The sequence below is a fragment of the Rhodnius prolixus genome, unplaced genomic scaffold (assembly GCF_049639745.1).
Source record: "Rhodnius prolixus isolate KJV_2025 unplaced genomic scaffold, Rpr scaffold_3, whole genome shotgun sequence".
In the NCBI taxonomy this organism is placed as follows: Eukaryota; Metazoa; Arthropoda; class Insecta; order Hemiptera; family Reduviidae; genus Rhodnius; species Rhodnius prolixus.
This window is the reverse complement of record NW_027411603.1, coordinates 10,193,613-10,209,262: the sequence shown is the minus strand read 5'-3', so window position 1 is coordinate 10,209,262 and position 15,650 is coordinate 10,193,613. Positions and strand designations below refer to the sequence as shown.

The following is a 15,650-nucleotide window of genomic DNA, read 5'->3' as shown; positions in this document are numbered from 1 at the left end:
TATGAATATTTACTGAACTGGACTAGCCACTTTTTCAAGGATCTCGGAGTCACTGAGAATATCCCAGCCGAAGTACTCACATCATCACAACGGAGAGAGCAGAGACAGAAGATATGTGCAACTTCTTCAGCTTACATTCAGGCTCATTATCACTCACTCATGCTCTCTCTTTCTCATATCCAGATTTAAGCTAGAATTTCAATTTACAATTTGTGAACAAATGATACTAAGAAAGCTAAAATAGATTTCTAAGGTCGCAGTGGATTTCGTTTTTGTTAAGCCAATCAATCTACTATCAATCTACAATCTATAGTTAAATATTAGTTATTAAAATCAAGCTGTGTGTAGCCATCCTATATTACTAATATATTACTCCTACATTACTAATCTTTGAAATAATGGTAAATATAAATAAATAAAGTGAGTAATTATTAAAAATGCAATATTTGTTTTCCATAAAGAAGTAATTTCGTTTTTATTCAATACAGCAGAAACTTTGCATTCAATAACGCAATGTTCACTTTCAATAAATTAATTATAGCATAATATGTATCACACAAAAAAAGTATTGTACATTTATATATTTATATATATATAGCTTTTGTAAATATGTATTTATTTTGAGTACAAAAGGGAGCAGTTTATAAATATTTCAACAATTTCTAGTAAGGATAGTAATTTTTTTATTACTAAGAGAAACATTTTTCACTTGTCAATACAGGCAACGTGAAGACAAAATTCCTCATTACGCCAAAATTTGCTAACTGCATTTATATTTCGTAGCAACTAACTTGAATTAATAATAATTTTAAACACTATTCTATATGCATATTCAAAAAACGTTATAGTAAAAAACATTTTTGCCAGCATTTTTTATTTTGGTATTGCTCTTTTATGCACTTCTGTAAGATGCAAAGATTTCATTTTAACTTAAATCATTAGATTCAATTAGAGGACCTGAATTTTAAACATTTTTTCTACATATTTATGTCTCCTAGGTAGATTATTGTTAACACTTCTAGAGAAAATTTGTATTAATTTTTTTCTCATTCTTTCTCTCCGCATGAGTATTGAAGAGAAGAAAGTTCTAAATTAGGGCTTAAAATTCAGACTTCTACAACTAGGTCCCCTCAAAGAAAAAAATATAGAGATAACACGAATAAAATTCTCTCATTTCAAAAAATTAAATTGAAGATGCAAAGCAGCACCAACAACTTACAACACAAATAAAAGCTGATTGGTATTTATTATTTCTCCTTCTTAAAAATGACAAAAAATTTAGATTAAATTTTATGTCCTCAGAATAGGACATAAAAGAGTAGTGGTTTTGAACAAGAAATAAATGAAACCAAACCAATGTACAATGAATTGTGCTTATTTAGCTAACGTAACAGCTTGAAACAGTTTTTCCATTTTGGAGCTCTCGTGCACTTCAATGCATTTGTCAGAAAGGCTGTAACTTTGTACATCGATGGAGAGTACAAGTCTTCCATTGATTTATCACAACATGGCACCAGGACTTGGTACGTTGCGATGTTTTTCAGTGGCAGTCTTAAAAAAACATTATTTCTTAAAATAGGAAACCTTAATGTTGTTAAACCCTGCTAAAAAATAGATAAATAATGATCCTTGTCTCTGAGGGTATATTCGACAGTTTTGGGCAGAAATGAGCATTGCCTGGAAGTTTGTCAAGCGACAAATGGTGAGCTTTTTGAAATTTGTATATAATGGAAACTAAATTGTCTGAGGTGACACGTTTGATAAATAAACACAGTTCATTATACTTTTTTCTTTTTTTTTAAATTTAATTAACGTTCAAAACCTTATCTTTTTTTATGATAATCCTACACATTAAATATTTCTCTTCGAGAAATTTTATCCTGAAGGCAACGTTTCAAACAGTTAAATGCATCAATACAGATTAATATTCAACTTTCGAGTTAGTGTCATTGGCCAAGAAAATATGTCTCTTATTCTCTCTTCAGTCACCAATGTTTCCAATATTTAAAAAAAAAAATTGCAGCGAAGAATAGATGAGATAAAACCGTAGGATTGATACTTAATGAGCTGTACCTGTGAGCTGTGAAAATAAGCAGAGGTATGTTTCAAAGCTGCTGACGAGCATAACCATTATAAAAACTTGAAATAAGATAGAAGTAAGAAAATTTCAAGCGATCAGTGTAGAAAATGCATTAAGGAGGAAGAGTTGCAAACAAATCCACCAAATAAAAATTTGTGTCTGATTCATTTAGTTTCAAACTACTCCAATATTTCCTCATGTATGTTATTAACGCCAACATAAACTGTACGCTAAAAAAATAATTGCTTACATTATATCCTTAGTTAGGAACATCCATTGAAGAAGTTCTTGTTATACGATTATGACAAGGTTGGCAAACTGGCACCACACCTAAATACAAATGACCCGGCAATTTAATATTTTTATCTATGCACCTTGTACACAGAACTTCTCCACATTCCCAGCAATGATACTTCCAAGTAGAATGATCAAAACGAGTAGCACAAGAGCATTCTTTTACGTTCCTAAAAGACTTCCAATCAAGAGCTAGTGATGTAACATCTAACCCTGGAGGTTCCATTGGGCTGTGTTTCTTATCAGTAACGTTTGTCGCTTTCATTTTGAAAGTGTCATCCAAAGAATTTTTCAAAGTGCCGTCTTCATTATCAGGTAAAAAGCTTACGGAAACTTTTTCACATTTGTCTTCTTTTTTTGCACCTCGTTCTGAAAGCAAGCCTTTCAAAGAAGTAATCCTTTTTTGTAGAAGCTTTATATGATCTTCAAGAGAAGAACTATGGTCATTTGCTACCCGTAGTAATTCGCTAACACTCTCTCTTGGATGAACACCTTCTTCAAACCTGCAATACATTCCTCTCCAGAATTTAATAGTTTGTGGGGCCAAAGAGGGTTTCAATATTTCATCACAAGCTTCAGGGTTGTATAAACAATTGTAATATTCTTTTGTATGATTAGCCATGTAACCCCAAAGGGAAAAAGTTCTATCATTTAAACAAAGATCGCGGCGTTCCTTTTCTGAATTGCCAATAAATGTGCCAAACTGACAAGAGCTTACATGATCATGCAACAGCAACAAGAACCTTTCGTTAAATTGAAAAGCTGCTGGAGCCTGTTGGTTTAGTTGCCATATGCAATCTATAAACTGAGTAAATACAGGGGAAATCTCCTTTGGATCCCCGGCCATGTGTCCCACTCGATCAGTAAACTTGTGGCCAAAACTTAACCAATCTTTTTCAACTAAAGCTTGAATGCCTTGAATAGTACGGTAGTATGGATCAAGGAAAAGTGCGGCCAATGAACATACTTGAGCAGTCCTGTCCCAGCCATCACTGCAATGTACAAGTACAGTCACACCGGATTGAACTGCCTGAGCAATGAACCAGCTTGTATCCAGAATTGATTTAATATGTTTAAGCCATCCACTCGCTTCTAAACCACTTAAAAATGCTGACATCGTTGGATTTTTTAATTCGCAAGTATCTATTAATTTAGTAAGGCTACTTCGCATTACATGTATATTTTCAACTCCTAAGAAGTGAAACTTGATATTTTCATAAAAACTTTCATTTTCATAACCTTTACCAGTAGCTCTATTGGCCATTGCATTTATTCTTGGTCTAGTATCTACAACGATCATATTCTGGGAACGAGGGTTGGTAGCAACAATACAATTTAACATCTGTTCATCTTCTAAACATCTTGCACTAAAGCCCGAGAGTGGTTGACTACAACGACAAATGGCAGCTTTATTTTTATGAAGGTACGTTAAAACGGGTAATCTTCCTTTGCTGCGAAATTTTGAGCTTCCGATCAAAATTGCCTGAGTAGCAGCTGCAGGTACATAAAGAAACGTAGGGTATGTATCACAAAGTTCATAATCTTGATTTAATAGAGTAAGACACCAATGCTCGTTTGGAACCTTCATTCTTTGGTATTCCGCCTGAAGATCAAAAAAATTCCAACCAGCTATCTTTGGTATTGCTTCAGAACTAGAAGTATAGCGGAAACAATAAAGCTCTTGAATATCGGTAGGTTGTGATAATTGAAGAAGTGTAGTATAAACCTCGTGGCAATCTCTTTCTCGAGGTATTACAAATGTTACTGACCTAAAAGTTTTACAACGAACTAGTAGCGGTGAACCTGTAGTTGTCAAAGGCAGTTTTTCCACTGCAGCTATCTGCATATGTAATATCCATGTTTCTTTATTATTTACAGGATCAACGAATATTAAATGTGTTGCTGTAATGTAAAGGGTCCCCTCAAAGTTCTTTCTAGAGTTGTAACGATCCAGCATACGAACATTTTCAATTTTCGGTGTTTTAATGAGATCCATTTTTCTGTAAAACACAAATAAACATTCAAATTTTTTTAAGACGAAGCATTCTTTTCAAAAAATATTAATAACAATAAACTATTAATCAATTAACCATGAAACAGCTTGTTTAAACAAAATAGATCGTTTTATTAAAGAAAGAGAAAGATACGAATATAAATCCACACATAGCTGTAACAAATAAACGAACAAGATATATCCATTAATATAAAAAAGCGGAAAATGTTAGTTTTCTAGAACCTCAGGTAAAACAGACTAACAAGGCTAATGAACACGTATGTTTAGAATGCCAGTTAAGCAACGGCTTTACTTATCCAGGTAAACTTTTTCTAGAAATAGAATATTACAATTTCTTTTAAGAGGTCCTCCACAAAATGAAGCTGCTTATTACGAACAATATTCCTATAAGTCTACTTTGGTTGATCTCCTTCGCGAAGTGCTCCCTCTCTACGATCTAAATACAATCTAAATTTAGTTAGCGTTCATCTCTTTGCAAAGAAGTAAGTCCTTCTTTACAGTCAGGAAAAATGTTCAGTTTGTAAACGAGTTGTGCTATATTTGAAACTGTTCAACTAAAAAATGGTTCCTGGACAACGAATTTATGGATTTAAAGAAAAAAAGCTCCACGAAACCAGAAGTATTTTTGAATGTTCACCTTGCTTCCATTGCTTTGATATCCTAGCACCATTTTTTAAGAGTTAAGTTGAAATCAAAGTGGGTCAATCTATCAGTAATGTTTTTAATTACATTCGTGATAGCTGCACATTCGTTTTTCCTCAATTTTCAGTATTTTATTTATCAAAGCGACAGAGTAAGACAGTTAAACCAAATCACTATAATGTTGAATTCAGAGTCTAGGATTAACGAAAAGAGTTTCTAAGATCAATAAATCTTAAACGCTATCAACGCAGACCGAAGCATGGTCTCACAACACTGGTCCAACGATTACACTCGACTTTTGGAGTAGTAATATGTTATAATAAGAAAGCTTACATTTTCTTGTTTGAATCAAATGTAATTCATCACTTCTCAAATGTGTCAAGTGATCTTAGGAAAAACTCTCTGCAAAATAAACACAAACTACGTGAGGTACATAATATCCATATATAATGGAAATAATGATTTAATTAAATACTTACCAAAGCTTTGTACAAGATTAAAATAAATCACAACGAATGGTAACTTTAATTATTCTAAAAGAATTTCAACTACAACTGCAATCTACAATTGAAATATCTCTAAGCACTCACAAACCTTTCAATGGAAAACATTTCCTTGATTAGCAATTGATTAACTGATAAGATGTATCACTAGAGGTGCTATTGATTTATTTGGCATATTTTTTTCATGAAATATCTGGAGAACGTTATATTAGCATCTTGGGCATTCGTTCAAAAAATTCGCTATTCGCTGAAATTACAAACAAATATAACATTCTGTAGGTTACATTCAACCCGTAACTACTCTGTTGGTGGTAGGTTAGAAGCGGTTTCATTACGGAGTACAGACTACAGACCTAGACAACGTTCGTTAATTCTACAAAGATAAACAAGAAAGCCAGGCAAGTTGCAGCCTTGTTTCTTCATTCTTATCCTTAATTAGTCTCATTAACACCTCCAAAGAGGTTGATAGCGTATTTATTTGTGCGAATATAAAAAATGCCTTCATCTAGTTGCTATCTTACTCCTGTATTATGATTGGAAAGACATAGTGTAAGCTTTATTTTGAGTTTGTAAATCATATAATTTTTAGAAGATTAATTGCTACTACACCTTGAATGAAGTTGCGTCCTTAAGTGTAAGTATAGTAAAGCCTAAAGTAATACTAAGAATACCCAGTAACATCTATTTCTATATACTCTTATATTTTCATCTATTGTGTGGAAGTTTCTGACAAAATGGGCGAATGATTTGAGTTTAATACACTAACACCTTGATTTCTGATATTAAGTTTTGGTGATTAAAATTCTTTTTGTTGTTCCAGAAAAATCAAACCCACGATGAAGAAACGGCTAAAATTAGAAAACAATGGATATAGAAAGGAAGAACAGTACAGCAGCCAAAAAAAAGAAATTTTTCAATCGTGGAAATAGATTTCTGAATGTTAGGTGATGAATACCTCAGGTATGTATATCTTTAGCTTAGGAACCCACTCCTATTCATTACAGGTGCCCACAATCTACACGCTAACTCTGTGATCTAACGGAGCCAGAATTGCTCTTATTTTGGTCGCATTTTTTGTTGGTATATGTTAGTTTTGTATCTTAAAAATATTGAAGATTTTATTTTTACGTATATCTTCAATAGGAAACTAAGAAAAATGCGGACAAGCACCGCTTTAATCTTTAAAGGCGAAGAATTTACGTCGACATTAACAAACATTGACATCAAGATCATAATCATTCAAATTCCCCAAACATGTTTTAGATAAGAGTTGGTTAATTTTGGAAATCAGTACGTCATAAAACCTTTCGTTGAGAAGAAACGAATAATATCCTAAGAAAGGAATGAAACAGAGGCATTGTAATAAAAATTATTGAAGGCAAGGAATGATATCTATAGATAAAGTTCAAGTAAGTAGATACACATTTATTAAAAAAAAAGAAAGAAATTTGTCATTTGATTTCTTATCTTATATTTGTAATTTTATGGTAAACACTTGCCGTTGATTGTTTCGGGTATCCACCCATTGCTAATAAAATTCGTTAAACATACTAAGTCCATACACACATTTGGTTTTGTATTACAAAATTTCTGATGTAATTCTTGGAAAACGGTGAAATTTTCCAAAGTTTAATAAACAAGTTGAATGCAAATACTTCCATCAGAAAGATATTGAATATCAGATAACCACTTATTTTAACTGCTGGTTTCCTATGCCAATTTTATGCCCATGGTACAGTGTAAACACATTTTAGAGGGGGGAAAAAATACAAAGCTGAGCATTGGGCATTCAAAAATGTTACTTTAATGGATATAATACATGTGTCTTTATAGTAGATAGTATTCTTTAAAGTACACATTTGAACAGTTCTTTGGAATGAGTACTTCGAAATCATCGGGATTAATTCTTTTAAAATTTCGAATTTCAGACTCATCGTTTTTCACACCATTTTGATAAATATTGCGGCCCACAAATTTCTTCATTTTCATTGCAAAATATTAGTAGCTTGTCCCAGAGCTGCTTTTCTTCCAGACATTTTGTGTGGTACAAACCTTTGCCAAAACATTCATTTAGGGCAAAAACAATATATTTTCAATACTCATGAGTGTGAGTTTAAGCTTTTGTTTCAGAAAATGCGCAAATGTCCACTAACAATAATATTTGAACCAGTGTGTATTGTATAGTATAAGTGAGGGCAGGAATAAATCTTACACCTCTGTTAGCATCAAATTCTTACATATTTTTAATCCATAATAATTGTTAATTTGCCGCACCAAAATCTCAGTACTGGGTCAAATGTCATGTAAAAATAACTAAATTATTACATAATTAAAATTAAATTGGAAGCGAATCCTTGGAGAATTAAAGGATCATTCCTCGCCTAGGTGGGATAATAAATATATGTGTTACAGCTTATGGAATGATATTGCTCTTACGATAGCTAAAAAAAGGGAATTGGCTTTGTTAATTAACTACCTCGAAAAATGAACCTCTTTATTTACTGTAATCATACAGGAGTAATTCCTATAAAATAATGAATTTGTTGCAATCTTTGGATTTTTTTTTTAAAGAGAAAACAAAAAACAGTTACTGATATTAAAAGAAAAAAGAACTGAGGTGATCTTCTCTCAGTGAAAGACATAAAACAAGAATAAATGCAAATGCTTATTCCAAATTGTGGAATTCATTTTTCTTTTTTATAGGTATAGTCTGTGGAAGCGGCGTTTCTATCAGTTCCATTAACTCTCTTTCGGCATATACATAGGCTTTGTAGGTCCTACTTAATTCCCAAGGGACTTGATCTTCCATGCAAGTCAGTTGTACACCTAAATCTTCAAGAGTACCAAGTTTTTCATCTACTTTATCAGAATGAGCTTCCTGTAAAAATGATTGGTAACATTAATATTTCTTAGTACTTCTAAGAATGTTTTGCGATTTATGCGATATTTGGTACTATAAATAGTACCTGAAACAAATGAGGTGTAAAGGAAGAAAATAACTGTTTTCTTAAAGTTTATAATTTGTATCTTCGCTTTAATGAAAATATTTTCGGAAAAACCTATTCAGTAAAGTGACACTGCTGGTCAGCCGATTTTCTACAAATGTTTGAATTTTGGTTATATATATAACCTTATTTCAAATTAAAATCCTTACACTACCATAGCACTTTTCAGAGATGCACAACCACCCCTTAGTCCAGACTTACTATTATTATTTATTTATTTATTTATTTAAGACGCGTCAGCATCTGAGGTCATTGGCGCCTGAAACGTTTTTTACTGCATCGCCGGTATCTGGGTAGTGTTCTCTCGTTACAGATAACATTGCATATCACCGGACAGTGAACTTGTTAAAACCACTTTTTCTGGTATCTCAACAAGTTATTTTGGTGTAAACTCAAGATCAATAATCTGTGAAAGACTGCGTATCATATTTTCTTTTTGTACTATTCATCAATTCTCTTGAAATTTCAAACTTAAATTTATTAGAGGAGGCTTTTTCATTACTCTAATAAATAACCTTATAGTTAAATATAATATAGAATCTATTACTATCCAAAAGCTTTATCTCTATACTAACCCTCTCTACACGTTCCCAATGTAGATTACCAAGTGGAGCTCCAGTAGTCAGTTTTGGCAATAGAGTAATTCGCATTTTAAAAAGTGGATCATATCTCAAGTCATAGCGCATGAAGCCCCAATCATCGGCTTTCAATATTAAACGATGAAACCAATCAACCAGTTCAGAAAGTAGATATCTCCTTGGACTGAAATAATCCAAATATTATACATTATTCTTTGTTTTCTAATATTATAAATTCATTATTATTGCCTAAAATAGTTACCCTACTGCTTGAAATATTTTACCACGACATTTACGATCTCTGCATGCAGCCACTATACCGGCAGCCACATCAGATACATAAACTGGTTGCTTTTCAGTTTCAGTACCACTCTTATAAAGAGGCATCCACTTGTGGTTATGTCGCCAGCCACTGCAGTAGTATCTAAGGCAAATTGTATATGGTACATATTTAGATGAAGCTAGAGTACAAGAAAGAAAGAGAGAAAATCAGATGTTAACATGTTACCTAAACAGGTCCGCGCGGCCTAGCTAAGTGGTGGCAGGGAGGGTCAAAAAGTGAAAAGTAATAAATGTAATTTGATGAGATCCTCTCCCCTTGTCGATCTTTTACTGAGTAAGAGAGCAGGATAACACTTTAATGTCACGTAAAGAAACCCCAACTCTCTGCCAACCTTTATCAAAATCAGGCTAAAATTTACAGAGTAATTAGTAATTGAAGAGGCCTTACATACGTGGGGCAAACGTCTCTCTTTAACTGTCTTAAGACCGATAACAGCCATATATTTTTTTAAAATTTAACCATCTATATCTAATTACCTATCATAACTGAAACATTGCTACTTACACCAGTTATAGAGCTAAGGTTTCTCTACAATTCGCCAAAGAATTCATTGAAATCTGATAAATACGAAAAGAGATTAACGTTTGAATTTTAAACGAATTTCAAATCATCTAAAATTTAACCTTCTATATCTTATTAACTATAATCACTAAAACACTTTTGAGTTGCGTAGGGAAGCTTAAACTACTTCTTTGTGCTAAATATGATCAAAAGATGCTAAATATGATGACAGTTGTAGGAGAAATAACGAAGATAACTTGGAATACTTCCGGTAGTTTTTTATTTTCTATTTGTAAACCATTCTCAAGCCATAATCTTATTTTCATTAGATTTATTGTTAATTCGTATGTGTAGAATATTTCATTTCATTTTTTTTTTTTAAGACATTTCTATAAGCAAGCATTTAAAAACTCGTTGAAAATAGTTTAGTTGGTCCCAAGATAATTAAAAGATTTATTCTTCCAAAAAGTAAATTGTAAATCAAACTATGTTTTTCACCCAGTTCGAGATGAGAATTAAATTTGATAAAATAAAACCTGATACTATTACCTTAGAAATCTGTCTTCTTGTCCATAAATGTCTGATGGTCTAAAAATAATTGCATCTGGAAATTCCTCCAACACAGCGGCTTCTCCATCATATTTACTGATCAGCCAGCTTGATCCCCCTGTCATCATATACGGCTAAAACATGACAGAATGTAAAATATAAGAACCTATTTTTACGTCTGGTCATTATTTTTTAGTATTCTGTGTATAAAATGAAAAGAGCGCTCTTTTTTTGAAGAGTTCAAAGAAGATAAAATGAAGTCTCTTCTGGAGTAGCCAGGAGGTATTTTTAAAAACATTCATTCTTGGGAAAAGTAGACAACACACAGTAGAGGACTGATCAAAACTAGAGATGCAGAGAAGAGATCGGAAGCTTTAGTACTTCGGGATGTTAGCTGAAAATCCTTTTATGTGAAGCGGAATTGACTGAAATACCAAATACCTTACCACCAGCTTTGCGAGTACTGTAGCCTATATGAAGAGTAAGATGGAAATGTTTGAGCAATCTCTTCTCTAAGACACCACACGCTATGCTCATATCTCACAATTCTCTCAGTTCTTATAATGTTCTCGTAGAGGTCTGCTTTGAAGAAGCGAATAGTGTAATTGTATCAGCGTAGACTTTTAAGAGGTAGTGCTCCAGTTCGAGTCCTGCGAGTAACCTAAGTTCTTATATGTTACAAAACGTTTCTACCCCACCTCCTATATATCTAATTTAAAACTGGGATCGCTACCTGAAAATATTATGCATGCTTAGTGAGCGATACGTGACATAAGATACATGTACTTTTCATGTGGCACATCTCTGAGTCTCATCTCTAAGCGCTGATAAATACCCAATAGAACGATTGGCAGATAGAGAAAGACGAGTTTTAAAAACCAATGTCTTAAAAAAATTAATAATAATAAAGAAAAGTTCAAAAAATAAGCAAGGCAAATTCTTGATTTTGATGTTGACACAAAAAGTACCTACAGATATTCTAAATTAAAGAATTTACTGTCTCAAAATTATTGGTGCACATGCAATAAATAATTAAATAAATGAATGCAAAAAAATATAGCTATAAATATTAAGACTCGTACTTTGTTTATAACAGTAACAATAACTTACAATTGGAAATGGATCTACATTTAGTGAAGATACATGTATTAATGTATCTACACAAGCTTTTTTTGCTATTCTAGCAATACGACTGGCTCCTTCAACATGTACATCCTGAAATTTATAATTTTTTGTTTCCCAATCTCGTCCAATTAAATTGATTACCACATTTGAATATTTTACGCATTTGTAAATAGAGTCTTCATCTTTAAGATTATAATGTTGGAATAAAACTTGTCCAAGATCTCCAACTAATTTTAACCTCAATACTTCGGACGAATCCCCTCTATATGGTATAATTAGCTGCAAGAAATAATGAGTATAATTACTATTAGAAAATTATTTACGCACCGTGAAAAACCTTGTTGCCTGCAGTTAATTTTTTTTCCTCATTACATTTTATCTTAAGACGCTTCGAAGAAACAAAGTTCATAGTAAATCAATAAAATGTTCCAAAAGAGATTAGATACATAAAAACAAAATTTGCATCAATTGTTGCATTACGGTAATATAACATCAATCTGAAGATGAATTAAGTTTAAAAGGTTTCGGCTAAAGATGCAAATAAATAGGTTGGGAGAAGTACAATGTAAGGTGGCATTACTCTCTATTGATTCTCCTCGTACATTTATATGCTTTCTTGCACTGCCGGCAAATTCTGTAATCAATGTTTTATGTAACCAACGGCGTTTCAGGTCAGTTATTAAAAATGAAATATATTAAGTTTGAGGATTAGGTAAGCAAAGATAGAAAAAAAAAGGATTTTTTGAGGCAAATCTGTAGACCTTATAGACGGTTTTGAAATTGTAAGTGTACTTCTAATTCAGACTGAATGTAGAAAATTGGTCACGTGGAGAATTATTTTAAATGAAATTATTGGAGGTGAAACTGGTTTGGAAACAAATACCATTGTTTAAAAGTGGTTTATTTTCGTTTCTCGACTTAATCTGCGGAGAAGTGGGGCCTGTTTTAGCTCATTTTTAAGTACTTTTAGTTCAATTTAGCAAATCCGGTTTTTATTTAATTTTAATATTTAATCGTAACGTTATTCAACTGTACCAATTAGATTTTGTTGAATAAAATTATTTATTTCAATATTTAGCTGCTTCGTACGTTAATCCTCGCAAAAAAAAAAGTCTATTTTAAATTTGTTCAGAAGAAAAGTACCTGAGTTCCGATCTTCCCTAGCTTGTTGGCTACATATCGACCAAGAAATCCGGTAGCACCAAAGAGTGTACATACTATTCCACTAAAAGATGATCGACCACCAGCTCCCCGTTTTAAATCCGACGGAGAAACACTTCGAAGGGGATTAAATTGACTCGTACATCCTCGATAACTGTATTGAAGTAAAAGAATCTGCGAGGATCCTGAAAGACAATTCAATAATATAATATGACGCTGTAAGAAATTCATAGTGATTTAAGTACCCAATTTTTACATAATAGCATAGATTAATTAGTTTTCGAGGAATACAATTCCAAAATTTATTTTGTAACTGTAATTTATTACAATTAGCAAAAGAGGTTAGGAACTGGTGCAAATACATGCGCACACACAGGTATATGCATTTACATACAGCACGCGCACATGCATGGGAACCTAGAGACATGAGTGGAGTGAACGACGACCATTCAGTAATGGAAGCCGTTAGTAAGTTAGAAGCGAATTTAAAACCAAACCTACTAAAAAAAAATTATCAAAGCAGATCAAAACATTTTCAAATAACAGTTTGTCGTACATTTAAAAGGAAATTAACAATTAAAGAATCTTGGGAGACATTTAAACTGAACTCACACTCCAATAAAGTAGAAAATTCAATGTTAACAATTAGTTTAATATTTACTAGACTATGTACGTACGAAGTAATTGCGGAGGCTTCATATTATCACATTGCCTATCATTTCAAATACCATTGACACTGACAAATGCAACAATGTACATTATGAAACCTCCAGCTGATTGTTTTATGTTAACAAGTTTTGATTTTTATATATATAATATAATAAAGTAACCGTGTATTATTTCAGAAAGATTTTATTAAGCAGGAAAATAGAAAATGAGTTAGTAAAGATTTGATTTTTATAAGTGTAGAACCAATTAATAACGTAATCTGGTATACAGTTTTCGAAACAAAGCAATAGATTAATTCCGAAATTGATCCTATTAAAATGAACAGTCTGTAATAAAAAAAAAATCAATTTAAATTTACGAAAACAAGATTCCATACGAGGTGGCATATGAGTTGTAAATTTAATTTTATTTACACACCTTGCTTGTACTTAACAAAATTCAAATTTCTATGTTTGCAAAAAATAATCCTACTTCTTATTAATAAATTTTCTTGCAAATAAATAAAATCTAAAGAAACGTACAAAAGAGAGAGTTTGTTGCGAATAATAAAAAATAAAAACAAGTTTTCACTAAGATAATGATGGGAAAGTGAATTTCAGAAAATTATTTTTGCTATTCTTCCTTATCTGAAAATGCATTGTAGGACTCTTCTATAATATAAATGCAATTATTAATATGCTGATATATTAGAACACAACAGGGTAACAATTAGATTATACTGTTTTAAGTTCTGAGAAGAGATCGTCTTAAAGTGAATTTCAATTTATTCATCTGCTACATCCTTTAAGGCGTTACAGCTTCAGACCTTGAGCTCTGAATTTGGTTCTCGTTTCTGGTAATGTGCTTCCTCTCCCAAGTGTCCACGTATGCCCCTTAGAAGAACAACAACCCGGTCTTCCTCTTGGAAGCTTTCTGTAAATCTGCCTTCGAAAAGCCATCTTTTTTGCCCGTCCTTACAATAAAAATACCGAAACTATTTTATCCGCCCTTGGTCTAGTGGTCAAGAGCGTTGGCTTTGTAAGCGGGAGATCCCCAGTTCGAATCCCGCGTATGACTACTTTTTATTTGATAGAAAAAATTGTTTATAGTGAAGTATGAGCTTCCACCCCCGTCCACGACACCTAATTGATAGTTGGACATTAAGCCCCGCCTGAAAAAATAGGCGAGTACTTTACTTCTTGTCTCAGTAATTGCTATTTTGAGACGGGTCCTTTGGCATAGAACCCAGGCCTCAAATTGGACCCTTACCTATCTATAATATGGAAATTCTTGCTAGGGATGAAATCAAGTAATCACTCAAATTGGGCAGTTGCACAATATGCAGCAGGTAGCACAATCTCTGTCTCCTTTTCGGTCAGCAATCTCTGGATTTGGCCTCCATCTGTCATCTTATTTGCTTCTCTTCTTCTTCTGGCGTAACCAAATCATTTCAACTGCTGAGTCGCCAACTTAGACACAAAGGGTCTAATTTCAACTTGTTCCTACCGTTTCTTTTTATTGTATTGCACATTATTTTCTTTTCAATCCGACCAGAAATCTCATTTCGGCCGCCAAACTGCGCCTCGCATGATCATTGAGCAAGGGCCACGATTTCGCCCCGTATTGAAGTAGTAGTAAAAAATATTAGTGGAACCAGCGTTAATAAATGGCTCAGGCTCGCGATCCTAATGCTCTTCCTTTGGTTACTCGTTTCAAGAGACAATTCAGGATTCACTGTTGCCTCGCTCATAGCAAGGCACTTTCAACGGAGTCTCTTTTTCAGTTTAGTAAACCTGCACCCTCTTTCCGCATATAGGTAGGCCCTATTTCTTCTGAGCAAACAGTGACCCGCTACAACATTCCGCAGGTCTTTTATGGTCATTTCGTTGTACTTCAGATCCATTTCTTTTTTATCTGCTTATAACAGTAATGATTTTTTTATTTTTTAATTATTCTAGATCTTTGATTCTAACCTATTTTTGTTTGATTTCAGGGAGAGTATGTGTCAATAATGTAATTGAAGTGGTAAAAATTAACTAAAAAGACAAATGTAGAGAAAATTCGCATTTATAGAGTTTTTTAGTCACTTAAAAGAATTGTTTGAAAATTTGTTTTACAGCAGGACGTGGCACAATGTGGAATGTAAGGTATGATTCTAATACAGTAACATTTATGGTATGTCTTACATTAGTATTTCTAAAACATCC

The 15,650-nt window shown here is 32.8% G+C and overlaps 3 protein-coding genes across 9 annotated transcripts in view; 1 reads left to right on the top strand and 2 right to left on the bottom strand.

Annotated features, from left to right (window-relative positions):
- Positions 1–437: 437 nt before the first annotated feature.
- Mtmr6 (Myotubularin related protein 6) lies at positions 438–5,692 on the bottom strand. Of its 2 annotated transcripts, XM_074124496.1 has the most exons (4): positions 5,510–5,692; positions 5,364–5,432; positions 4,144–4,374; positions 438–4,026 (listed from the first exon to the last, which is right to left on the bottom strand). In XM_074124496.1, exons 3-4 carry the CDS (start codon positions 4,368–4,370, stop codon positions 2,340–2,342), a joined length of 1,914 nt encoding a protein of 637 aa, XP_073980597.1. In that variant the 5' UTR covers positions 4,371–4,374; positions 5,364–5,432; positions 5,510–5,692; the 3' UTR covers positions 438–2,339. The 2 variants fall into 2 exon arrangements, with proteins under 2 accessions (XP_073980597.1, XP_073980596.1); XM_074124495.1 differs by having other exon boundaries at positions 439–4,374.
- Positions 5,693–5,800: 108 nt separating this feature from the next.
- The window catches only part of LOC141452393 (uncharacterized), a 35,727-nt gene continuing 25,877 nt past the window's right edge, over positions 5,801–15,650 (top strand). Inside the window, exons 1-5 of one of the 5 annotated variants that reach the window (XM_074124500.1) lie at positions 5,818–5,931; positions 6,123–6,167; positions 6,354–6,493; positions 6,797–6,942; positions 15,437–15,590. The gene's annotated coding sequence lies outside the window, so the exon portion shown is untranslated. Of the gene's footprint in view, positions 5,932–6,122; positions 6,168–6,353; positions 6,494–6,796; positions 6,943–8,287; positions 8,427–13,537; positions 13,674–13,695; positions 13,844–15,436; positions 15,591–15,650 lie in introns of those variants that run through there. The other 4 variants (XM_074124499.1, XM_074124498.1, XM_074124497.1 and 1 more) reach the window with 4 other exon arrangements.
- On the bottom strand, positions 8,014–13,606 carry LOC141452397 (NADH dehydrogenase [ubiquinone] 1 alpha subcomplex subunit 9, mitochondrial-like). Of its 2 annotated transcripts, XM_074124511.1 has the most exons (7): positions 13,473–13,606; positions 12,778–12,980; positions 11,620–11,913; positions 10,510–10,643; positions 9,379–9,540; positions 9,114–9,300; positions 8,014–8,411 (listed from the first exon to the last, which is right to left on the bottom strand). In XM_074124511.1, the coding sequence occupies exons 1-7, from the start codon at positions 13,492–13,494 to the stop codon at positions 8,199–8,201; spliced, it is 1,215 nt and encodes a 404-aa protein (XP_073980612.1). In that variant the 5' UTR covers positions 13,495–13,606; the 3' UTR covers positions 8,014–8,198. The 2 variants fall into 2 exon arrangements, with proteins under 2 accessions (XP_073980612.1, XP_073980611.1); XM_074124510.1 differs by lacking the exon at positions 13,473–13,606 and having other exon boundaries at positions 12,778–13,116.

Excerpts from the sequence above, each read along its gene's own strand:
- LOC141452397 (XM_074124510.1), bottom strand. The coding sequence starts at position 13,026 with ATGAATTTCTTACAGCGTCATATTATATTATTGAATTGTCTTTCAGGA. Across the intron at positions 11,914-12,777 it reads TAGGGAAGATCGGAACTCAG|CTAATTATACCATATAGAGG; the intron begins GTACTTTTCTTC and ends TATTTCTTGCAG. Across the intron at positions 9,541-10,509 it reads CAAGAAGACAGATTTCTAAG|ATACTACTGCAGTGGCTGGC; the intron begins GTAATAGTATCA and ends AATTTGCCTTAG.
- Mtmr6 (XM_074124495.1), bottom strand. The coding sequence starts at position 4,370 with ATGGATCTCATTAAAACACCGAAAATTGAAAATGTTCGTATGCTGGAT.